General features: G+C 42.7%; 1 protein-coding gene across 2 annotated transcripts in view; it reads right to left on the bottom strand.

Annotated features, from left to right (window-relative positions):
* Positions 1-1,210: 1,210 nt before the first annotated feature.
* Positions 1,211-25,980, bottom strand: part of LOC120943487 (ras-related C3 botulinum toxin substrate 1) — a 37,469-nt gene continuing 12,699 nt past the window's right edge. The window contains exons 2-7 of one of the 2 annotated variants that reach the window (XM_040356819.1): positions 20,338-20,409; positions 18,478-18,595; positions 12,192-12,227; positions 11,759-11,821; positions 11,231-11,390; positions 1,211-3,385 (exon numbers count right to left, since the gene is read on the bottom strand). In XM_040356819.1, the coding sequence (XP_040212753.1) occupies positions 3,255-3,385; positions 11,231-11,390; positions 11,759-11,821; positions 12,192-12,227; positions 18,478-18,595; positions 20,338-20,409 (580 nt within the window). In that variant the 3' untranslated portion in view covers positions 1,211-3,254. The remainder of the gene's footprint in view (positions 3,386-11,230; positions 11,391-11,758; positions 11,822-12,191; positions 12,228-18,477; positions 18,596-20,337; positions 20,410-25,980) is intronic. The other variant, XM_040356820.1, reaches the window with a different exon arrangement.

Here is a 25,980-nt window from a genome sequence, read left to right as displayed (position 1 = left end):
TCCAGGTCGTATTCCAAACGAGAGCTTGTGGTCAATCTTCAAGAGGATTAACAAAATCCCCACAAATTGATAAGCTACAAGCATTGATTATGCAAGAATGGGCTGCCATCAGTCAGTCAATGTGGCCCAAAAGTTGATTAAGGTCTTGAAAAAGAAGGGTCAACACTGCAAATATTGACTTTTTGCATAAACCCAACGCAATTGTCAATAAAAGACTTTAACACTAATGAAATTCTTGTAATTATACTTCAGTAGACCATAGTGGGGGTTTAAAACAAACGCAGGCTCACACTTTTGCTTGGTTCACACCTATGCAGTTTCTGCAGTGCATTTTGCACACGTTTTGCATCAATGGCTTTTTTGGCCAATTTGTTGTTGGGTGGATTAAAAAGTGCAAATCCTAGCAAAAACACACTAGAGGCTTTTCTGCAGCGTCTCAATTGAAGTCTATGGAACCAAGAATGCACAGTTTTGCTTTAAAAAGTCTGACCCTTTCCAAAAACTTAGTGGCTGAAAAAAAACATGTCCCATAGGAAACCATGTTAAATGAACTGTAGTGCAAAAAGCAATAAAAAAAACAAAAAAACAAAAACTAAAAAAAAAATGCATAGGTGTGACCCAAGCCTTAGACCTCATTTAAAATTTGCACTCCTGCATTTAGCTTTCCTAAACGGTAAGTATCTTTCCATGGGCAGTATACATTTTTACGACTCCAAGATCTTTTTCCTCCTTTTAGATATTCCAGGTTTACAGCAGGTTCATAGATGAGTAAATCGGATCCATTGAGGTGGATGTAAAAAAAAGGCAAACTGTGCACTCATTTTCCCCAGAGCTTAATGAACATGGTAAAGCTTCACTTTGTAAAAGGATACCCGATCAGGTGCAAGGGGGAACATTTAAAAAAAAAAAAAATTCTTTCACATGACTGGATGATGAAATCAGCAGATCTTTACCACATTTACAAAGCTCTGGGAAAAATTTGTGTAACTGCATTTAGAGTGCATGGTCTATTTGCCTTTAGTGAATCCATCCAAGAATCCTATTTTCTCTACATGCAGCTAAAATGACTGCAAATATAAAAACGCATAGTATAAATGGCACCATTGAAAAATCATTACATGCATTTAGGAATATCCTCTAAACATATGAATGCAGTTTTGGCAGTGCCAGTGATAACAAAGCCTTTACATTTGAAAAATAATTAAGACAGTTTTTTGTAGTTTAAGGATTTATTAATTCAAACATGCATGTAAAACACTAAACTGCATTAGCAAAAGATGTAAAAACACTGTTCACAATTTTTTATTTTTTTTGCAACATTCTCAAATGCGCTTTGAATTTGTTCGTTGTAGAAAGGTTGAGCCATGTCTCATAGTGTTTAGTTAGGGGTGTGCATCATTAATACTCGCTCTATAATTAAGACCTCACAGACCCTATGGGACAGAACCAATAGAAGAAAAACTGGGGCGCTAGTGTCAAGATGACAGTATGAATTCGCTAGTAATCTTAAGTAAAGTACAATTTTAGACTAGGAAAAAAATAATAAAAATAGGGAAAAAAAAAAAGGTTACTGTGTATAGCAGGTTCACATGATTTGTACACCTAGTGTTACAGGAAAGGTTATGAAACGCACACCTTTATAAGCAAAATAACATAAGAAAAAAAGTATTAGGAATAACTTCCTATAAACTACAAAAATTTCCAAGTTACAATATTTAGAAAGATATTAAAATACAAGATATTCTACGAGCAAGCCAACATAGAAAGCCTGTGCATATCAGAATCTGTGGGAATGATGGTTGTAACCTACAAGGGCACTATCCCCAACCCTTTGCCTCTTTAGACAGGCACATATACAGTGGTTGATCATAAAATAGCACTACCACATTGCCAGGAATACAGAAATCAGAACAATTCTATACATCAACCAATGACATATGTTACCCAAGCCTTTGGCTGTCCCAGAAGGGAACCAAACTGCCTATGTGAAAAGAGGGCATGGGGATTACCTGAAAATACTCAACAGCAACCGTTTCTACTGCATTTATAACACATCTTAGGGCTGGTAGTCAAGAGCATTTCACTACCCCTCTGTGTCGCCTTCAAGGCACCTGTCAGTTAATGGTCCTATAAAGTTTGTATACATTTGTGGACACTGAGCCGAGAAGTAGAGGCCACAAAGGAAGATACATCCAACTAAGGTCAGTGATTAATGGACTCCTGCAGCCAGCATCGAATGCTTCAATCATTTCTTCCCCCCCCCCCCCCCCAAACCTACTGCCCAGGGGTGGTTAAACATAGAAGCAAATTAAAACAGGACCAGGCCTTATGCTCTTGAGTGGGGTAGAAGAGGATCTCAAAGACCAACACTTTCCAATTACCTAATGGAGGACATTGCTGAGCAATACAGCCTTTAGCCCACAATTACTTTGTGGGTATAGGAGTGCTGTATCATGTCCAAGCCCTTAATCAGGCTGAGAGATCTTTTCTGAAACCATACCCCCCCCCGAGCTGGTCTCTGAACACTAGGTTTAGGCTTCACACAGACCTCAAGTCTCCAACAGTAAAGCCAAGGGCTGTGAAACACTAAAAAAATCCTCCTTAGAAAAAATAAAAAGTTAACAAAAATTTAAAATAAAAAAGTCTCAAAAAAGCAGTAGTGTCACTTTTAAATACTGTTGCTTATGTTTGCTAGTAAAATCCTGAAACCTATTTTACATTTTTGCCTAAATAGTTTTCATCCAAAAGAGCAGATTAGTACCCTTTAACCAAAACTTTATTTTTTAGCTCAAGCAGTAAAAAGATACACAATTGATCTAACATTCCTAAATAACAATTTTGATTTACAATGCAATACAGTGAATTAAGATTAATAAAGTGTTTAATATATGCAGTAAGGCTCCTGCCTACTGTCAGTTTTTGTTTCCTCCATCCAGAAAATCAGATCTGAGTAAAAAGTCATGTCTCTAATAGATTCAATGGCTCATGTTTGTAGCAGAAAATATAGAAACTGAGCTGAGTGGGTGTTTTGGCAACATTTAATTAGTTCAAGCAAAAAGGAGAAACCGTTTTCAGAAAAATAAGGCTAAATAGACTGATCTATCATTCAGGAAAGGGTTTTAGTAGAGTCTGAAAAAGATGTGTCACTTAATGGATTTTATATTTAAGATTTTATAGGCAGATAATGAATTCTTACAAATAGGACTGGGGGTTGGCATTTTCGAGTCTGGGACTGGGGAGAAGGAGTGCAAGGATTACAAAAGCAGACACTTCCTCTTCTTCCTCTTCACTGGTGGTGGGCAGAGAACAGCTCTTATTGCTTCATCGAACACAGTCTTCAGTCCTCTTTGCGTAAGTGCTGAGCATTCTAAGTATTTCACGGCACCTGTCAGGAGAAAGCCAAAGTAAGTCAATTGTTTCCTCTATCTCTGGGAATTTCCCATTTGGTAATGAAAACACATCTATTTAAATCCAAAGGCAATATTGACAAACCCATTAGAGTTATAGCACAGACTTTACAGATGTCAAAGGCTGTAAAATGAACTTTGTTCTATGGACATCTGAGAAAAAATAAAATCTTTGGACATTCTAAAACTGTTCACGACATCAAAGCATTTACCAGAGAAAATAACCAATTTACAGCGTTAGTACACCATACATTTTTTTCTTTAACCCTGCAAGGTAAAGGCATAATGTGCTAGTAATACCAACCTTAGAACAAAGCCTTCCAGCAGTGCACTGTCACTGCTGAAGGTGCTTCCATCTTCACCCAGTCTTTCTTCCGGATTAGTGTCCTCTGGCCGTGCCAACAATGCGGAGGAGTCACGGACCATGGCACGGAGTTGGGTATGATGTCCCTTCAGAGCACATGTGCCAGTGACGTCACCAGCTGCATGCAGTGTAAATATCTCCTAAACCGTGCAGATTTAGGAGATTCACTGTACCTACAGCCAAGGCTTACCTGTAGGAACAAGTGCCAAAAAATGGTTTACTTCCACTTTAATACACCATCTATTCAACTGCAGAAATCAGCAGCCCTTTGGTGTAGTGGTGGACAGAGAGGGAAGGTAGGTACATTTGTATCTCTGCTCTGATGAAGGAAACCTGAAGCAATAAGGATTTTGTAGCCATCAGTTCCAGCTTGTAAAGCATTTGATTAAACCGATCTTGAAGGGCAAATGAGATCTAGGGTCTAAAAGCTTTTTGGGATTTAATTTTATAAAAAAATCTAAAGTGCCCTTGTTTCCCTGTGCTCACAGCAGATGCAAACACATACGCAAGCCCTGCATGCATAAACACATGAAGTATCGCTGAAATCATTAAACAAAGCAATAATTCTAGCACCAGACTTCCTGTTAGACCCCTTTCACACTTTAGTGTTTTTACAGCATTTTAGCGTTAAAAATAGCGCTATTAAAAAGCTCTCCATGCATCTTAATGGACCCTTTCACACTGAGTCATGCAAGCAGCATCTTTGGAGCAGCTTTTGGGCGCTGAAAAAAAATAAAATAAAAATAAACGCTCCAAAAAACACCCCTCTTCATTGAAATGAATTGAAAGCGCTGTAAAAACACCCTGCCCTTTCACACTGAGGCACTGCAAAAACGCCCTAAAACGTTAGGGTCTTCGTAGTGCTTTACCAGCGTTTTTCGGGCACTGGCAGTGTGAAAGGGCTCTGAAAGCACTCTGGCTTTCACATTGGGATTGCAGATAAGGCTTCGCCTGAAAAACGCTTGAAAAACGCCCCAGTGTGAAATGGGCCTTAGGGCTTTTAAAGTGTCACCTATGGAAAATTTTTTTAGATGATTTTTTTTCTTTTTTGAAATGTGACCCATTAGGTATGCATTTACTTGGCATAATATCCTTTATATTTTACCAAAAATGTTGCACCTTTGCTGGGGAGCACTTTACTGGCTTTCTCTTTCGCCAACAAATTTTTTATAAAAGTGATATGCACTTCAGGCTCTGCATCACCTGAATGTCCAATCTGAACATATCTTTGTCCCTCCACAGGTATATTCGTGCTTTACCTCCACCCAAAACTGAACATTTACTTTTACATAAGTGTTAAGCACTTCCTGCCTTCACCATCTGTTGCCCTGTTTGCATCAAAATGTTTGTTGCTCTGTAGTGTCTTACCCAAGTTATGGTCTGATCTTATATTTACTTCCCTCTTGCAAGCCTGACTTAGATGTAAAAGGTTTGCTTTGATAGAAAGCCATCCTTATATTAACCCATAAACAACCACCCCCACACTTAGTGTAAAACTAGAGCACCCCTTTGGGGACAGCACTCTGTTGGGGTTCTTTGTTTAAGGATTCTTTATACAAGTTATATGCACTTCAGCGCTTGCACAAAGCAAACTGCACTGAAAAAGCACCAAACAGGCTGCAGGTGACCCTGTCTATTCAGCTCTCATTCCACTCCTGACAGTGTCCTCCCTCCTTAAATGCTTTTCAGCTTAGATATCACCCTCCTGTCTGTCCTCTCATTACTGCACTCACATGCTGATAAAACCTCTAGGATGCTGGGGTATGTCCCTTTATATAAATCACAGTCCGAATACTTGCCTCACACTTCTGCTTCTCCTAACCCATGTTAGGAAAACCCGGGCCTTCATCATTTAACTGTGTCCAACGTTCCCGTCACCCTACACCCTCTGGCGGCAGCCACTAGAAATCCACAGAACTTTGTTTCCATTTCTCTTCCCAAAACCAGCCTCCCCTTTTCCTGTGCCCTCTGGAACGCCCGCTCTGTCGGTAACAAAACTCACCTCCCTCCATCACAAATTCCTATAACCTACTTGTAATTACCAAAACCTGGGTTCATGAATCCAACACTGCTTCTACAGATTTCCTCTACCATGGTGGCCTTCTCTGGACTCACTCCCACAGACCCAGTAGACGAAAGGGAAGCGAAGAAGGAATCCTAGCCCCACGCAGCACCTATCAGGTACTTCACCCACCTACCCCTGACACTTCTTTTGAGGCACATTGTATAAGTCTATTTTCTTGGATCATTCTCTGACTTAAACATCCCTGTTAAATGTGAATACGTCTAAACTTCAGTCAAACCTCTTTTGAGGTGAAGCAATGGATACAGGCTCCTTCACATTCTGACAGCAACCCCCTTTGCGCAACTTCTCAAAACAATTTTATTCCACTCTGATTACCACCTTATTAGCTGCGTTCTCCGTGTCTTTAACCTCCTCTCCCTCCAACTGCCTAAACGTTACCTGTAAAAAACCTCCGCCACCTTAACCCTTCTCTGCTACAGAACACTTCTAACAAAATATCATCCTGTCCTGCCTCAATCTAGCCACTTATGTCTACAACAGCTCACTGTCATCCCTTTACTAAACACACACACAGCAAACAGAGGACACCAGAAGTCTCAAAATACATAGCCGTCCCTTGAGCGACTGTGGCATAAATATCAAGACCCCATACACACACACTATTAGATTTTCTGCAGACTGGTCTTCAGATTTAACAATACCATATAAGGTTAAACCTTAAGCGTTTCAATTCGTATGCAAATCAGGTAGGCCCTTGCACTACACGGTTTTGGTAAATCTGAAAGTAAAAATCTGCAGAAAAATCTAATCGCGTGTATGGCGCTTTAGTCTCAACCAATATAAATCTTCCCTCCAAAAATACTATTACTGCCTACTCACTGTCAAGCAGACCCATTTTATCACTCATTAACACCTTCTCGTCCAGTCAACTCTCTACCTTCAACTCTCTTCTTCGTCCTCCACCCACTAACTCAGACACTGCACCGGAGATCAACAATCACTTTAAAAATAAGCGATAAAATTTGTGAGGAGATCTCCAATATACAGATACCTCCCCCATGCAACACCCCATATGTCCACAGGTACAACCATTACTTTATTCATTCAACCCTGCTACTATAGAGGAGGTTGCTAAACTTTTTTCTAACGCCCACCTAACCACCGGCCCCTTTCCTTGCAAATGCTACGGTAACCATCTGGCTCTATTGTGTTGACACTTAGGGCCCAATTTGGACATTTTCAGTTAGAGGTGTACGCACTTTTGTTGCCAGGCGCTTAGACATTAATGGCTGTGTGTTAGTTATTTTGAAGGGGACAGCAAATTTACACTGCTATACAAGCTGTACACTCACTACTTTGCTACAACGCAATTCTGCAGTGTTGTCACATAAAGATAAAATATTTATAAAAATGTGAGGGGTGTACTCACTTTTGTGAGATGCTGCATTTCCTCCCCCACGTTCACCCCGACTTCCCTGTCTAATTTAACAGCTCAACTAATCAACCTGTCTCCACACACTGATGTTATAGGTGTGATCCTGGCATCTGAACTATCCTTTCGCCCTCACATCCAATCACTGTCCAAAACTTACCAATTCAACCTCTGCAACACCCCTTCCAAAGCCAGGTCATCTCCTGCCTCGACTACTGCAACTCCCTCCTCATTGGCTTACCTTTACATAGGTTATCCTTTTTTCAGTCCATTATGAATGCTGCCTGCACTACCCCTCTCTGCCAATCCCTCCACTGACTTTGGTACGTATTCCGTCACCTCTCGTGACTTCAGGAGTCTCCTGAAGAAGTCACAAAAGGTGACGAATACGCGTACGAGTGTTACCAAGAGTCCACCAAGAGGTACCGAAGGTGTCGAACGCACTCTTTCATTTTACATGCCTGATTTTTATCACAGCTATGTGAGTACCCTAGTGTATTATTTTGTTAATAAACCTTTTTAAAACAATACTGCACTATATCTCCCTGGGTGCGAGTCACTGTCATTTCTCGGACGTGACTACCAAGAGGGATCTATCTCTTCAAATACAGTCCATCCGGATAACATCCTATGCTGATACGACCAGAAAGTGTATTTGGGCCGATATGCTGTTACCTTACAGCAGTAAGGTAAGGAGACATGCTCACTTATTTTGAAGAGAACACCGGAAACCTATCTTTTCTTCACGTTATTTTGGCATCTACACCTGCACTTTTATTTTTGGATTTTTCCTTAGTTATGCTTATAATCTTTTTGTTGCATGGACATTTAACTTGGCCTATTTCAGTCACTGTTGTGTTATGCACGCTGTACACCCCATTGGTTAACAGTACACCAATTATTATTGTATTACACTGTATGATACTAGCATTGTCACGTTTTATTATCCTACTTTTGCCAGCTGGATTAGCTGCACTGTAGCACGTTAATTTTGATGTCAATATTTTTTTCACATTGACATTTGATCATTAGTCAGACTATCTTTTTACATATAAGGATTTGCTACACTTCCTCTACACTTGTACCCCATTCTCTATTTACAGCGCAGCACTACCCTTTTCTTTAATCTGTTATGGTCCGATACACCTTTCAGTGCTGCAGCCATACCCCCTTCCTTTTTCTCCTTCCCCCACTTCTTGGTAGCGTGGTAATACTCACTCCCTCATTAAACAAATATACGTTTGGCATTCTTAAGAAATTTCTAGGAAAAAATAAAAAGATTTTTTACGGGGGAAGTGTCAGAATTGGCTCAGGGGTCAAGTGGTTAACATAATGGACCTAAAGACTGTAAAAGAGGGGATATTTCAGATTCTGGAACAGGCTAAAAGAACAGAAGTCAGGTAAATAGCAGCTGATAACGTTCCATGATAGAGAATCTACTTTGCCGTGGTAAACACATCATTACACAGCCCATGACTAATTTTAAACAGTTTCTTATTGTACTGTCAGTTGACAGAGAGATAACATTGTATAGTATTTCAGTTCTGACTTATGTTTGCCTTTTTGTGGGAGTAGAAACCTGTAAAATAGGTTTTAGTGTTCACTAGGCCCATGGATATTTACCTAACGAGTCTCTAATTTATATTTATTTATTTTTTCAAAAACACACCCCCACAACAAAAATAAAAATCCATAATGCCTACTGGATGGCAGGGCTTCTAACCATCTGTGATGAAGAATTGGCACTTTTACTTTGACAATTGTGTTGTCTTGCAACACTGTACACAAAATTAAATTATATTGGTATTCGATTATTGAAGTTTTTTGCACGCTAAAAAAAGTAAAAATAAAGTTTTACAAAAAAAAAAAAAAATTGTTTTGAATTCAAAAATGTTATTAGCACCAATTTTTTACAACACTTAAATCTGTCATGCTTCTAATACAGCGTAATTAACCTGTCAACGCCACTCTTTATATGTTGGAGCATTTGAGGATATCCATTTTTGCGGAATTCGCTTTCGTGCTATAAAACACCTTGATAGTTTAGATATAGATACATTTTCCTAGGCAACCAAGTAAACTTATTTTAGGAGCCATTTGTACCTGTGTATAATATACCCGGTTAATAGCAATTACTTTTTGCCAATACCTAAATTTAGGGCATTTCCATAACATATGTATTAGGTCAGTAGAGGTTCTCTTACACTGGGGACATTCAGATGTATCTGGTCTACCCCAGTGATACAGTTTAACTATAAATGATATAAGATTGTGTCAAAGTTTGCTGGGGTGATACTGATAGCAAGTGTACTTGTTCCAAAATATTTTGCCATTGTTCATCTGTCAAGTCTCCTAGGTCCTTTTCCCATCAGTTGGCAAGTTAGATATTTTAGAGATAATGCCTTTTTTTAAATTTGTATCTTTGCAATTAGACTAATGGCATATTTTGAACCTTTAAATTGGGTCTTTAAAGCATGTCTTAATATTGAAAAAAAGGTGTTGGGGGATTTTTTTTTTCATCATCACCAAGGTGGGTTTTTGAATAGCATTCCCGATGGACCCGGAGACCAATTGGGCTATTACGTGATTACGTCGAGTCAGAAGTAAAGATTGGATCGGATCAACCCTGTCTATAGAACCCCATCCTACCATCTGTTGCAGTTGAGAAGCAACCCATTTGTATTCTGCTATATACTTTTGGCAAAAATAAGCCGATATTGATTGTAATCATTATAGGCTTTTGTGCAAACCAAACTAAGGCATATATACTGGAATTTGTGTGTATATATATATATTTTTTTTATTTTTTATTTTTTTGCACTAGTAATGGTGGCGATCAGTGACTTCGAGAGACTGCAATGATATGGTGGGCAATCTGACACTTTGTGGGAACCAGTGACACCAATACAATGATCAGTGCTAAAAATATACTGTACTGACACTGGCAGGGAATGTGTTAAACATCTAGGGCAATCAAAGGGTTAAATGTGTGCACCATGAGCTGCACCAGTTTTTATTTCCTGCTTTGCAGGACAGCAAAAACTGGCACATCCCTGCCGACAGGGCAGAGCTCTCCATTTTTATATTGACAGAGCTCTGTACAGTCTTCCTCCTCAGCGATTGAGTGCTGGCGGTCAATCATTAGCCGCTGATCAGTGCCCAAATCGCCATACACGGTGGTGTGCAGTATACCCGAAGTGCTGGATTACATACTAGATATGTGATCCGGCACAGGAAAGCCACTCTGCAGCTCGAAAAGCTGTAAGATTTTACATTACAACTTATTGGGACTGCGACATTATGGCAGACACATCGAATACTTTTGACACATTTTTGGCACCTTTCATGTTTATACTGCGATCAGTGCTATAAATATGCACTAATTACTGTATAAATGTGACGGGAAGGGGTTAACACTAGGGGGGTGAGGAAGGGGTTAAATGTGAACCCTGCATAGTGTTTCTAACTGTGGGGGAAGGGGACTGACTGGGGGAGGTGACCGATCTGTGTCCCTATGTACAAGGGACACAGATCGGTCTCCCCTCCCTGACAGGATGTGGATCTGTTTGTTTACACACAAAGCTCCACGTCCTTGTCTGTAACCGGCGATCGCGGGTGCCTGGCGGACATCGCGGCCGCCAGGCACGCGCATCGGCATCTCAGTGATGCGGCGGCGCACGCGTGCGCCGCCGGCGGTGGCTGGAGGCCGTATATAAACGGCCTCCCGGCAATTGGCATCCACACTGCAGCCGTATATAGTCGTACGGCTGGAAGTGGTTAAAATGCAGACATATATCCACAGTGGGTGGAAGTGGTTAACAGGAGGAATTTTAAAACGTTTTCCTGGCCTGATGATACATGACAAATTGACTAAATGAAATTTAGGATGAAAGCAAGACATTATTTTGCTATGCTGGAAAGCCTGTTTCACCAGTTATAAATATAACAGAAAAAACAAAACAGATAAAAAAAAAAAAACACACACACACACACAAACATACCAATCTCTTTTGCCATGGCAAGTCCCTGAGGATACGTTATGGGTGTAAGCTTCTTCTCTTTCAGTTTCTCAATAGTGTCTTTATCATCTCTCAAATCAAGTTTTGTACCCACAAGGATGATAGGAGTGTTGGGGCAGTGGTGTCGGACTTCTGGGTACCACTATTTAAAAAATACACAAAATTATACACAGAATAAGTTTTAGCCAAATTAAAGATCTAGTAACGTTTCTCCAAACATCAGCTAGAACTAAATGAACAAAACATTCTACCTTATGCCTACATGGACAAAAAAAATCGAAATAAAAAATGAAACAAAATGAATGGTCAGGACAAATGTCAGGCAAGCATGCCAAACACTGGGGTGTCTATGGTTCCAAAATATCTCCATTTAAGACAATGTACCATTTACATTGATTCTCTCTCCCCCCAGCAGGCTCTAAACTGCTGACCCCCCTTGCCAATACATATAAACATCCCTGTAGTGTGGAAAACCCCAGGTTAAAGAAAAAATATACGGTATATGTTTACCTTGGCACGGACATTCTCAAATGAAGCTGGGCTCACAAGTGAAAAGCAAATTAGGAACACGTCCTAAAAAGATAAAAAGGCAGATGGTACATTAACAAGTGTTTCAACATTATATTATGCTGCAAAAAAATTAGATCTTGCAGGAGAGAAAATAAAAATAAAGAAGTGGTGCATTAAATTAGAATCAGGAAGTGAAAACATTGAAAACATAGGACATGGAGACTGAATTACCAGTTCCTCTATTTTTCCCCTTACTGGGACGTTTTAGATTGCAGATCAAACGGGACAAGAAAAGCATTAATTGTGCTTTGCAAGCAAGGTAATAAGCTCTGCAAATTGCAACCCACACCAACAGAAGGTGGCACGCATGGACGGACGGACGAACAAATGAATTGCAATCCCCTCTGCTAGCAGCAGGTATTAATTAACTCACCAAAACATTGGCAGCTTGGGGGCTCGGGCTAAAAGCCTAGTAAGAAATACTCAGATTCAAAAGCAGATTTTAGAGCTTCAAAATTAGCAAAGCTCCTCTTTAAAAATGGAGACAGATACATTTAGGAAATATTTTCAGAAAGGCCTTTTGCACAAACATCAGGAAAACCAAATTGGCTTATAAGGGAAAGAAGCAATAAATTCTGCTTTGTAAAGAGTGCAACAACCCTTGCAATAAAACCTTACAAGATTCTTGTCTAGTTGATCAAAAAAAAAAAAAAAAAAAAAATCCCTTTGCAGGAAATAAGCCTTTTATTACTAGAGATGGTTAACATTTGTAAGAACAACTACATAATGATTACAGGTTAAAAAAAAAAAAAAAAAAAAAAAAAAAAAACCTACGTTAGATCTACCGGTAACGGTATTTCTACGAGCCTTCCAGGACGGCACACCAGAGAGATAAGGGCTCCTCCCACAGGAAACACAATCAATTGACAAGTTTGTTATAAGTTCCCACCCCTCCCCTTGCTCCTCAGTATTTAATAAAGTAATCTTGAACTGGTTCACAAGGGGCACCCCATCGGTACTTACCATTTAGCATATAGCTTAGCTTTTTTCACATAGGGTGGGTAGTAGGCCTGCCGTCCTGGAAGGCTCGTAGAAATACCGTTACCGGTAGATCCAACGTAGGTTTTCTCCTACGCCTTCCAGGACGGCACACCAGAGAGGATATAAAAGGACCTCAGGCCTACCTCAGGGTGGGACCACAGCTTGGAGGACCTTCCGACCGAAAGCCAGGTCTTGCTGTGACAACAATTCTACACGGTAGTGTTTCAGGAAGGTGTGATGACTTGACCAGGTAGCCGCAGTACGGATTTGGTCCCAGGAGGCACCTGCTCTCTCCGCCCAAGATGTCGCCAGAGATCTGGTTGAATGAGCTTTGATATTAAGTGGAGCTGGTTCTCCTGCACACTGATAAGCCTCTGTAATAGCTTCTCTAATCCATTTTGAGACTGATGGCCTTGAGGCCTGTAATCCCTTCCTGACCCCACCATAGAGGATTAGGAGATGGTTAGATTTCCTGAAACTTTTGGTTCTATCTAAATATATAAGAAGACATCTTCTTACGTCCAAACAGTGGAACTTAAACTCCTTCTCGTTCTTTGGTTCTGAACAAAAGGACAGCAATATCATTTCTTGCGTCCTGTTGAGTAAGGATGCTACTTTAGGTAGGTATAAGGGATCTGCCCTAAGAGTGACCCTGTCTGGTTGCACCCTAAGAAAAGGCTCTTTCATAGACAGAGCTTGCAGATCTCCTACCCTCCTGGCTGTAGTAATAGCCAACAAAAAAGTTAATTTTAACGTAAGGAACCTAAGGGAAACTTTCTCTAAAGGTTCAAAAGGGGGCATAGATAATGACTCTAATACCCTAGTAAGGTCCCATGGTGGACAGAAGCTTTTAAGGACGGGGGACATTCTTTCCCTAGCTAGTAAGAACCTCTTAACTAGGTCGTCCTTCGCTAATCTTTTATCCAGGTACACCGAGAGGGCCGCTACCTGTACTTGCAGGGTGCTAACCTTAAGCCCAGCGTCCGCTCCATCCTGGAGAAAATCCAGGATAACCGGAACCGACTGGGAAGACTTTTGTCTTTTTCTACTCCAGGTCTGGAAAGTTCTCCATATCTTTGAGTAGATCTTTCTGGTGACCGGCTTTCTACTTGTAAGGAGAGTATCAATCACTTTTTCTGAACAACCTTTTTGTTTCAGAATCTGGCGCTCACTAACCAGGCTGTTAGCTGAAAGAACTCTGGTCTCGAGTGAAACACTGGACCTTGTCTGAGAAGATCTGTCCTGGCTGGGAGTCTCAGAGGCTCTGCTACTGACATGAACCTCAGGTTCGCAAACCATGTCCTCCTTGGCCACCATGGGGCAATAAGGAGGACCTGACCGGGGGACTTGCTGACTTTCTGGAGTACCCGCGGAATTAGCGCCAGGGGTGGGAAAGCGTAGGCCATTTTGAAGTGCCAGTTCTGGGACAGCGCATCCAGGCCCTCGGAATCCCGTTCTACCGAGGCTGAGAAGTACCTGTTCACTTTCCTGTTCTTCCGGTTCGCGAACAGATCTATGTCTGGTTCGCCAAACTGAAGAACTAAGGCCTGAAAGACCTCGGGACTCAATTCCCATTCCCCCTGTCTTAATTGTTGGCGACTGAGGAAGTCCGCTTCTATGTTGTCTGTCCCCTTTATATGTATGGCTGAGATGGAGGTGACATTCTTCTCTGCCCAACCCAGGATTTTCATGGTTAGTTCCAATAGGGGACCGGATCTGGTACCGCCTTGGTGATTCAGGTAGGCCACTACTGTAGCGTTGTCTGAGCTCACCTGGACCTCCCTGTCTGTGACATCTTGTTGGAAGGCCTTCAGAGCTTCTCCTACTGCTCTGAGCTCCCTGGTATTGGAATATTGATGAGCCAGGAGGTAGCACCATCTTCCTTGGGCTTTTTTCTTTCCCAAGTGGGCACCCCACCCCCATGTGCTGGCATCCGTAGTCAATTTTACCGGATCCCATTGTGCCCAAGGTCGACCTTCCCTTAGGTTTTGGTGACTGGTCCACCACTCTAGGGATGACAGGACCTGAGGGGTGAGTACAATCTCCTGATCCAGGGATTCCTTCTTCTTGTCCCAAGAGGACAGAAAGAAAAATGGAGCATCCTTGCATGTAATTGGGACCAGACTACTGCTGGTATGGATGCCGACATTAAGCCTAGCACTCTCATAACTGACCTCCTGGGAAGTCTGGGGAATCTCACCAGATTCTCTGCTCCTGACACTAATTTTTTTATTTTTTCCTCTGGCAGGAAGAGCGTCTGAAGCCTGGAGTCTATAGTGTAGCCCAGGAAATTTTTTACCTGTTCTGGTATGAGGGAGGATTTCTCTAAATTGATAATCCAGCCTAGGCTTTCTAAAAACTCCATCACCCTGTTGGTATCCCTCTGAACCTGTGACTCTGTCTGACCGGAGATCAGTAGATCGTCCAGGTATGGTATAAGGCATATTCCTTGAAGATGTAGGAATGCTACTGCCTCTGCCAGTATTTTTGTAAAGATTCTGGGGCTGGAGGTTAGGCCGAAGGGTAATGCCCTGAACTGCCAATGAAAGATTTCCTCCCCTACCACCACCGCAAACCTCAAAAAGGCCTGATGGTCCACGTGAATTGGCACGTGCAAATAGGCGTCCTTCAGGTCTATGGTCGTCATGTAGGTTTCCTTCATGAGGTTCTTTCTTACTGAGTAAATACTCTCCATGGAGAATTTCTTTTGTTCTAAAAATCCGTTTAGTTTTTTTAGGTTTACTATCAGGCGGAATTTTCCTGATGGTTTCTGAACCAAAAACACGTGGGAATAGAACCCCCGGTATTGCTGTTCTACTGGCACTGGTGTTATTACTAGTTGCTCTGCCAATTCCTGAACCCCCTCCAAGAGGGCCCTTCTTTTTAGGGTATCCTTGGGGAGCTGCGTGAGGGTGATCATAGGGGGGGGGAAGGTGACAAATTCCAGGCGGAACCCATCCCTTATAAAGCTTGTGTATGTAGGGACTGTCTGAAATATTTTCCCACTGTTGTACAAACTGGGACAGCCTCCCCCCTACCTTGACCTTGGCGTCACTTGGTCTGTTTAGCCTCAGCCTTGGCGGAGGGAAAGAGTAAGTTATTCTTTTTGTTCCCTTTGCCATAAAACCAGCGCCTATTGGGTTCTCTTTTATATTTCTGCTTGTTCTGCCCCTGGGGGCCTCGAAAAGTCTTCTTAAACCCATCTTTCTTAGGTTTCACAGGGAATTTCTTTCCCTTTTCTGAAGACCTAGCTAGGACATCATCCAATCCTTGGCCAAACAGAAGTGAACCCTGGAAAGGGAGTCCACACAGTTTTCCCTTTGATGTGACATCCCCATCCCAGGCTTTAACCCAGATAGCTCGCCTGGACGAGTTAATCAAGGCCGCTGTTTTGGCTGAAGCTTTGGCAGTTTCCAAAGCGGCATCTGCCAAGTATGCGACAGCTTTTCCTATCAAAGATAGAGACCCCAAGATTTCCTCTGACTCAGTAAACTGGCCGAGGTGTTCTGCCAGTTTCTCTACCCATAGGTCTGCATTCCTGGCTACACAGGTCGCAGCTAATGCTGGGGCCATAGAAGCTGTGTTAGCCTCCCATGCCTTTCTTAGGAGTGATTCGGCCCTACGATCCATTAGATCTTTAATACTGCCAGCATCTTCAAATGAGAGGTCTGACTGTTTAGTGACCTGAGACAGGGCCGCATCCAGTTTTGGAAGTTTAAAGAAAGCTTCCCCAACTGATTGGGTGAACGGGTACTTCCGTTTCCAGGTTTTCTGAGTGGTTAGTCTCCTTTCTGGATATTTCCATTCTTGTAGGATTATTTCTTTTAGAGATTGGTGGAGAGGGAAGACTCTATCCTGTGTTTCACTGAGTCCCCTATACACCTTATCCTGTGCAGAGGTCGTTTTAGGAACCTCTGGAATCTCTTCAGTGGCATAGATTGCCTGAAGGAGACTGTCCACGTCCTCTGCTGAGAAGAGGAATCTTTTCAATTTTCCTTCTTCCTGAGACATGACTGAGTCTCTATCCTCCTCACCCTCTGAGCTATGTCTAGTGACCTGGCTCATGACCTCACTTTCCTCTTCCTCCAGATCATGAGAAAAAACCTGGGAGGATAGGAAAGGGGTACTGGGTCCTGCAACTAGCCTTCCCTGAGAAATCAAAGTCTCTCTAGGGGCCGGTTCCTCTGTGCTAGGGCCTGTGGCTGCTTGTGTAGCTGTCTCCCTGAGAGCTCTAACCGTGGCCAACATTTCAGACTGCATTGACAAGAGAAAATCTTTCATCATGGCAGCTGCCTCCTTCCCAGCCAACTGGTTAATACATTTGTGGCAGAAGGGTTTGGTATAGGATTTTGGGAGTTTATCTTTACAGTTTCCACATTTTTTAGAGGAACTACCACTAGCAGATGCTGAGGATTGAGCAGAGGCCCCCTGGGTTTCACCGGGAGATTCTGTTAGAGAGGGAACATAATAAAAACCAACCATGTTATTTCTTCCCACTTCAGAGCTGCAGGCTGTACTAGGGAGAAAAGAGAGAGAGAACGAGGAAGGCAGCCGTTACCAGCTGCATCCTGCGACTCAGGAACTCTCACTCTCCCCTTTTCTCCCTTTCCAGGAGGGACAGTACTCACCGACCCCCGATCTGGATTTGGTAGCCGCAGCGCTAGTCTTCCCTTCCTCTTCCATCATGAGGAGGTTGACTGGGTCCTTGGCTTGCCGGTACCTGTTCGCAGGGTTTATCCGCCGCCGACCCCACCGCTCCACGCTGCTCTCCACGCCGAGGCGTCACTTCCGGGTTGCCGTGTAGGGAACGCCCACTCTCCGGTGACGCGCTTCCTGTACCTCCGAACGAGGTCTGGAGCGCAATGCTCCTCTGCAAACCCCCCCAGGAAGAAGAGTTAGCAGCGTGGCGGATTTTTGTGCAGAGGGACGATGGCTTTTTCACCACAGCTCAGAGCGTCCATGCCTGTCTTTGTGGCGACCTGTGAGCGACCGAAGCCAACAGGTCAGTTCAGCTCTCCCCGGCCTCCCTGAACCTGCCTCAACAGGGGTACCCTTCGACTTCACCGTCTCCAGGTAATATAAAACAACAAACGTGCCGCTGTGTTCGGGAGAAACACAATCAAAATACTGAGGAGCAAGGGGAGGGGTGGGAACTTATAACAAACTTGTCAATTGATTGTGTTTCCTGTGGGAGGAGCCCTTATCTCTCTGGTGTGCCGTCCTGGAAGGCGTAGGAGAAAAAAGGTTTTAAGTGGCCCAGTGTACGCAATGACCAGACAATGACGCAACAGGCGAAACAGCCACCAAGCCCCATCTCTTTATAATAGAAATTATATTTACATTAACCACTCCTAAAACTGCTAAGGAAAAATAAAAGGCAGGCGCTAGCCCATACATGGAAAGGGTTGATGTTGACATTACGTCCACAGTATGATAACGAAGGGCATGGAAGAGAGCAGAAAGCCTTCTGGGCTGTGATAGCACTTATGAGAACTAATGTTATATAGTGTGTACCCCTGTGGGCAGCATCAAATATATTGCTTGCGTGCCTCCTTAATTAAATATATATTAGGAGGCACAAAGAATTACATCCAACCCGGAATAATCTGATTACATAAACACGGTGCTTTCACCCATGCTCACATAGCTGTACAAAAGATCACGACGTGGATCCTTACCGTCTGAGGATAAGACAATGGACGCAGTCTATCGTAATCTTCTTGTCCAGCTGTATCCCACAAGCCCAAGTTAACTGGTTTTCCATCAACCATAACATTGGCAGAATAGTTGTCAAATCTGAATTTGGAATTTAAATGTACATGTTCACAATAGCTTAAACATTTTAATAATATTCGGAAAAAGAAAAAAAACACACAAAAACACAAAAACAGGATCCTCCAGCAAGTCTGTTTTTAGAAGCCCTAAAACTAACACACTTCCTTCCTTTAACTGGCCCTAGCAATCTCCTCCAATTTATTTTCATGTAAAACTAAAAAGGTATTACTTCCAAATAACATCAAAAATCTAATTTTCTTTCCAGCTGGACTAACTAGGGACAGCATCTACTTCCTGCACTGAGATAACGGCTCAGAGGGGGTCATTCATGTTAATCCTAATTTTCAAGCCTGGTACACACGGTAAGTGTTTTTTCGTTCAGCCCAAACTGGGGAGATTGTCAGAAGGTCATTGTCCCAACTATGCAATTTTAGTACAGTGATCTCCCCACTGAACCATTGTGTTCTGACAGGGGGACCACCACCCCACCAGAACACACTGATCAGTCATTGACAGAGCGCTGACCTGATGCCGATCAGCTGCTGGTGTTCCAGCAAGCTCATTCGACAGAATCCGACTGAGAGCTCAGCTTTTGTCAAACAGGGAAGCCGAATGTCGCCCAGTATTTATTGTACTGGCTGATTTGGCCCTGTGTGTATGGGCCCTTAGATTTGGTGCATTATTTACAATGTTGCAGTCTGATCCCCTTGAAAGAGGAGACCTGGAAAATGCTTCCTCCTGCAGACCATTATTTCAGGGCCGGTTGATACGAATGTGGTGCGGGAAACCAACGTTCCTCCACGTTTCCTGTACTGCGTTCAAAACAAGTTGCAGAAGCAATATGCAGCGAGTGTCAATATTAAGTTAATGACACCTTAATTGCAGGTTGCAAACAGTGTGTTTGCCCGCACTGGATCTCATAGTACAAAAGTATGATGCCATGCAGTTGCAGTGAATTTCCAAAAGTAGTGCATGCACTACTTTTCGCATGGTTGGGAATTTAAAAAAAAAAAAAAAAATTGTCTCAAATCGCACAGAAACTCGCTTCCAGTGCAATCTGCCCGTTTGGGCAAGTTGCCTCGACTTAAAGGGGTTGTAAAGACAAAAATATTTTCCTCTTAAATTCAAGTCTGACAGTAGCTGATAAAGTAAAAAGTAATGTTTTGCATTATAACTAGTTTGATACCTGTTGAAATCAAGCTTTTTTATTCACCTCCGTCACTCCTGAATCATTATTCTCACTGACTTCCTGGTTTGCGGTGCACATTCATTCTTGCTACATCACGGCCTAATGGGAACTACAGTTCCCATTAGGCTTAGCCTCCATGACTGTGAGGGATAAGAGAGCATCTTCATGCAGGGCTGTAGTCATAGGGAGGGGGTGAGCACATTCTGCTTTCCATCATGCAAAACGGCTCAGATGCTGGTGGAAAGCAAGAAGCGGAGAGACAGGAAATGGCATTTTCAAACCTGGATTACTGTATTTTGGAGGTCAAAAGGAAAAACGAGGTGAGTGATATTTAAATGCTCGTGCTTACAGCAATCAATTGATCTAATAAAAAAACTAACCTTTAGTGTTCCTTTAAGCAAAACAACTACTTTGTATTATTGAAATGGTACAGCAGCTTTAAAATATACTGTTGCTGAATATAGTGAGCAGTCAGAAACGTGGTAATGTAGACTTGTCCAATTACTGATTGGTCCACTTTAAATGGCAGATTAGTCAAAGTAATACAATGATGGGTCCTTGTTTTTATACTTACACAGTTGGGATGTATTCTCCAGGGAATGCATTGGTGGTGTAACTGATCAGCAAACAAGTCTTACCAACCGCTCTGTAATAGAAAAGAAAGAAAATAACTCCAATGCTTTATTCCAATATTAAATGTAAACAATTAAACAACTGAACTGACAGTGCCTTGAAAAAGTATTCATACCCTGTGAAATTTTCTACGTTTTGTCATGTTACAGCCAAACACAAAATGTATTTTATTTGGATGTTATGCGATAGACCAACACAAAGTGGCAGTGTTATGTGGAAGGAAAAAAAATTATAATTTTTTTACAAAATAAGAAAAGTGTGGCGTGCATTTGTATTCAGCCCCCCTTTGTGCCGATATCTCCCCAACTAAAATCTAGAGGTTTGTTGGAGAGCCTTAGTGAACAAACAGCATCATGAAGGCCAAGGAACACACCAGACAGGTCAGGGATAAAGTTGTGGAAAAGTTAAAAGTAGCATTAGGAGAGAGATAGAGATATATTTCTCCTATTATCTATATCTCTCACACACACGTTGACCGATATGGGTTTTTCTCTGGCCAATGCCGATATTTAGAAATTGCGGCGAACGTTATATGATGCCGATTTTTTTGGGGACGATATGTTAGGTCGATTTAAAAAAAAAAAAATACAATTTCCCCTTCATCTCATAAAATCTAACAGTTGGACTCCTTTCACACTGGTGTGGGTTAAAAAATAGCACCTGTAAAGTGCCTGCAAAATGGCTCCCCTGCAGTCTCAGTGTGAATGCCTGAGGATGTTAAAAAAAGTCCTGCAAGCAGCATCTTTGAAGCAGTGTATACCGCTCCTCCACCACTCCTGCCCATTGAAATGAATGGGCACTGATGCCGAAGCGCCTGCAACGCGCTTCTGCAGCGGTGCTACACAGGTGCATTTAACCACTTAAGGACCCCTTCACGCCAATATAAGTCGGCAGAATGGCACGGCTGGGCACAATCACGTACCTGTACGTGTCTAAGCCCAGCCGTGGGGTCGCGAGCGCGCCGCCGCGCTCGTGACCCGGTCCGAAGCTCCGTGACCGCGCCCGTGGGACCCGCGGAACCCAATCGCCGCCGGTGTCCCGCGATCGTTCACCGGAGCTGAAGAACGGGGAGAGGTGTGTAAACACACCTTCCCTGTTCTTCGTTGTGGCAGTGTCATTGATCGTCTGTTCCCCGATATATGGAAAGACGATCAATGACGTCATACGTCCAGCCCCGCCCCCCTTCAGTTAGAAACACATATGTGTTCACACTTAACCCCTACAGCACCCCCTAGTGGTTAACTCCTAAACTGCAATTGTCATTTTCACAGTAAACAATGCATTTTTATAGAACTTTTTGCTGTGAAAATGACAATGGTCCCAAAATTGTCCAGCATAATGTTGCAGTCACGGAAAAAAAAAAAAAAAAAAAAAAAAACCATTAGTAGTAAAAAAAAAAAAAAAAAATGCAATAAAACTACTTCCTATTTTGTAAACGGTATAAATTTTGCGCAAACCAATCGATAAACGCTTATTGCGATTTTTTTTTACCAAAAATAGGTAGAAGAATAGAATACGTATCGGCCTAAACTGAGGGGATAAAAAGTGTTTATATATTTTTGGGGGATATTATAGCAAAAAGTAAAAAAAAAAAAAAATTCAAAATTGACGCTCTATTTTTGTTTATAGCACACAAAAAAAAAAAAAAAACGCAAAAGAAAGTCAATTCCAATTTTGTTTGGGAGCTACGTCGCACGACCGCGCAGTTGTCAGTTAAAGCGACGCAAAGCCGAATCGCAAAAAGGGCAAGGTCCTTAACCTGCATAATTGTCCGGGTCTTAAGTGGTTAACCTCTTCATCGGTGCCAGCTGGGTCATAAGCGCCCCGCTAGCAGCCGAATAGCGCCTGCCTGCTCCAGTGTGATAGCAGCAGAGTTCCGCCAAAAAAAAAAAAAAATTATATAAAAATTATATAAAAATTATATAAAAATTATATATATATATATATTTTGATAGATAGTCTGCCCCTGACTGAAGCCGATCTTTGCCTCGGCTGCTGCCCCGGCCATCTTCGGTAAGGGAATCAGGCACAAAAACAGGTAATCAAAACTTGGACAAAAAAAAAAAAAAGGGGGGCCAACTTTACCGTTTAGTTTTATTTTGTTTTTTTATTCATTAAAGTGTATTTATTTTTTTTTCCTAAAAATTGCATTTGAAAGACCGCTTCGCAAATACCGTGTGATATAAAATATTGCAACAACTGCTATTTTATTCCCTAGGGTCTCTGCTAAAAAAAAAAAAAATTGGGTGTTCGAAGTGTTTTTTTAGCAGAAAATACAGGATTTTTAATTGTAAGCAATGCTCCATGGGAAACTTCAGGCAACTTGCAATGACTTCTAGATCATAGAAGTCAATGCAAGTCACGCTAAAGTAAATCTGCTTTTTTTTTTTAAACAAACAATCGGCCGATGCCGATTAAAAAGTGCCAAAAATCGGCCGGCTGATACATCGGTCGACCTCTAATACACACACACCAAACTTTGAACATCTCACAGAGCACTTTTTAATCCGTCATCCAAAAATTGAATAAGTATAGCACAACTGCAAATCTACCAAGACATGGCCGTCCACCTAAACTGACAGGCCGGGCAAGGAGAGCATTCAGAGAAGCAGCCAAGCGGCCCATGGTAACTCTGGAGGAGCTGCCGAGATCCACAGCTCAGGTGAGAGAATCTGTCCACAGGACAATTATTAGTCGTGCATTCCACAGATCTGACCTTTATGGAAGAGTGGCAAGAAGAAAGCCAAGTCCCGTTTGTGGTTTGCGTGAAGCCATGTGGGGTACACAGCGAACAGAGGAAGAAGGTGATCTGGTGACCTTTTGGCCTAAAAGCAAAAACGCTATTTAAATGCACTCCACACTTTTTTTTTACAAAATTCTAAAATATTTTCCTTCGGCCCCTTTCACACGGGGCAGATCAGTAATGATCCGCCCCGTGAACCTCCACTTGCTCAGCGGCGATCGCTCCGTTGATCCCCGCTGAGCCGGCGGATGACAGGACGGTCCCCGCACACTGTGCAGGGACCGCCCTGTCTTTTCTCCGCTCTCCCCTATGGGGGATCGGATGAACAAGGACAGTCTGTCCGTGTTCACCCGATCCGCCAGACGGATGGAAAAGTAGGTTTTTCCTCCATTACACTTTGGCAGATCGGAGCATGAAATGCATAGGTTTTTTTTTTGTCTTGACATACACTTTAAGGAAAGTGGCTATATTTAGCTACAGGATCCATCCAGCCTACATCTCAGCCTAATGGATGAAAAGTGGGGGGTAGAAATAAGAGCTGTCCAAAGAAGCCCATCAAATCTAATCATCATCTCACTGAATAAAAGGTGAAAATTATTGCAACACCTGAAATTTTCTGCTTATTTTTTTTCTACACTTTGAATCCATTAAGACAGTCCCTGGGCACAAGTCACACCCGATACTGCAAGACCCCCATGGAGAACACAGTAGGGAGGTAAAACTGCTTGCATTTGTCACTCCCTCCTATTTTTAAAATATATGCATTGCACACACACACACACACACACACACACACACGTTATACTTTCCTCCTCTGTGCAGTTAGTTTTGAACAGAGCAGCCTGGATCCTCTTCTTGGGTCCTGCTTCACTGCTCCTGGCCCCTCCCCCTCCTGTTGAGTGCCCTCACAGCAAGTAGCTTGCTATGGGGCACCCGTGCCAAGGCTGCAGCTCTGTGTCCATCCAGACAGAGCTGAAGCCCTGCCCCCGCCCCCCCTTATCCGATTGGCTGACTGACACCCGCGGGAGCCAATGGCGCCACAGCTGTGTCTCAGCCAATCAGGAGGAGAGTCCTGGACATCACTGGAGAGAGATAGGGCTCAGGTAAGTATTAGGGGGCTGATGAGGCTGCTACCCAAAATGTTTTTATCCTAATGCATTAGACTCGTTTCACACCGAGGCAGTTTACAGGCCCTTAAAGAGCCTGAAAACTGCCTCCCATTGACTTTAATGTGCGTTTTCACACTAGGGGTGCACATCTTCACAGGCCTCACAATTCAATTCGATTAGCCTGTCCACGATTCGATTCCGCGATGCATCACGATTACTGCCTATGGTTTTAATTAAAAAAATTCAAGCAAAAGAACTCCATCTGTTAAAAAAAAAAATTAAAAAAAAAAAAAAACACACACCCCCCACACACAAAACTACCCGACTGTAGCAAAGTGTAAACACAGCAGACAACTTAAAGAGGAGCTCCAGACTGACCCCAAAATACTACTAGAGAGGGTCAGAGACTGCGGACATGATACTAGAGAGGGTCAGAGACTGCGGACATGATACTAGAGAGGGTCAGAGACTGCGGACATGATACTAGAGAGGGTGTATGCCATTTTATTAATTATGGCTTATGTATGTCTTAGTGACTGATTCACAACTTCATTGATCCTTTTTTTTTTTTTTTTTTTTTACACAATTTATGGTTTTGCTCATTACTTCCCCCCACATGCAATGCATGGCTGCATGCGTGGGGCAGTGATGAGCGAAACCATAAATCATACAAAAAAGGGTATCAATTTCAAATCAATGAAGATGTGAAATCAATAAGAAAATGGCATACATACACCATAATAAATGTTATGATAATATATTGTTACATTGTGAAGCATTTCCATCAATAAACACATCATCGCTTGTTTGTGATCACTAGGGAGATCAATGGCAAATTGCTATGTGTATGATCACCAGATATGGGATGGGGGGGATACAGATCAGGAACAGAGTGTAATCAGAAGGGACAGAGTAACGGAAGTGTCCAGTTTAGGGGTGACGGAGCACTGGGGCGGGGGAGAAGAGATCATAACTTGATTTGTGCCCCCCTTTGGGAATGAAAGTGTCAGTGTCCTTCCCTCGTGTACACAGTGATCCTCACCTTCCGTTACACTAACCGGTATCATCCATGGCGGCCCTAGTAAGACACAGCAAGACACAAATATGGCAAAACAAACACAGCAAGCCCTGTCCCATCTTCCTCTGTGAGTGCACAGCATGTGAAACCGCCTATCACTGACGAGGCCATTTGCTCCTTCCACTAACTTATCACTGCCCCCATAATCAGAGCCCTATAGACAGAGAGAATGACTCGTCTGCAGTTGGGGGGGGGGACACACACACACACACACACACGCTCCACGTGTCTCGCAGCACCAAGCTCAACACGGCGACGCATGGCAGCTGGGCATGAGGTCAATAGAGGGCGGGAAAAAAAAAAAAAAAGGCACGGCTTACGCCCATGGCTCCTTTCGGTTCAGTTCAGACTCTGAGGCAGCGCATATAGCGGCGCGTGGGTGACATCAGAAAATCGATAGATGCTACAACCTTGCACAATGCCACATCGTGGGTGGTCGAATCGCGATGCTACGATTCATTTCAACACCCCCATTTCACACTGGCGCCGCTTGCAAGCAGCATCTTTGGAGCATTATAAATAGCGCTCCAAAAACGCCTCCCCCCGCCAATTCAAATAAATGGGTGTTAACCACTACTGGACCACCCAGTGTGGATTTAGGTCGCTACTTTGACTTTAAATACCATTATGGCAGCAGATAGATGCCATAACCCT

The sequence above is a fragment of the Rana temporaria genome, chromosome 6 (genome assembly GCF_905171775.1).
Source record: "Rana temporaria chromosome 6, aRanTem1.1, whole genome shotgun sequence".
NCBI lineage: Eukaryota > Metazoa > Chordata > Amphibia > Anura > Ranidae > Rana > Rana temporaria.
This window is presented reverse-complemented; position numbering and strand designations above follow the sequence as displayed.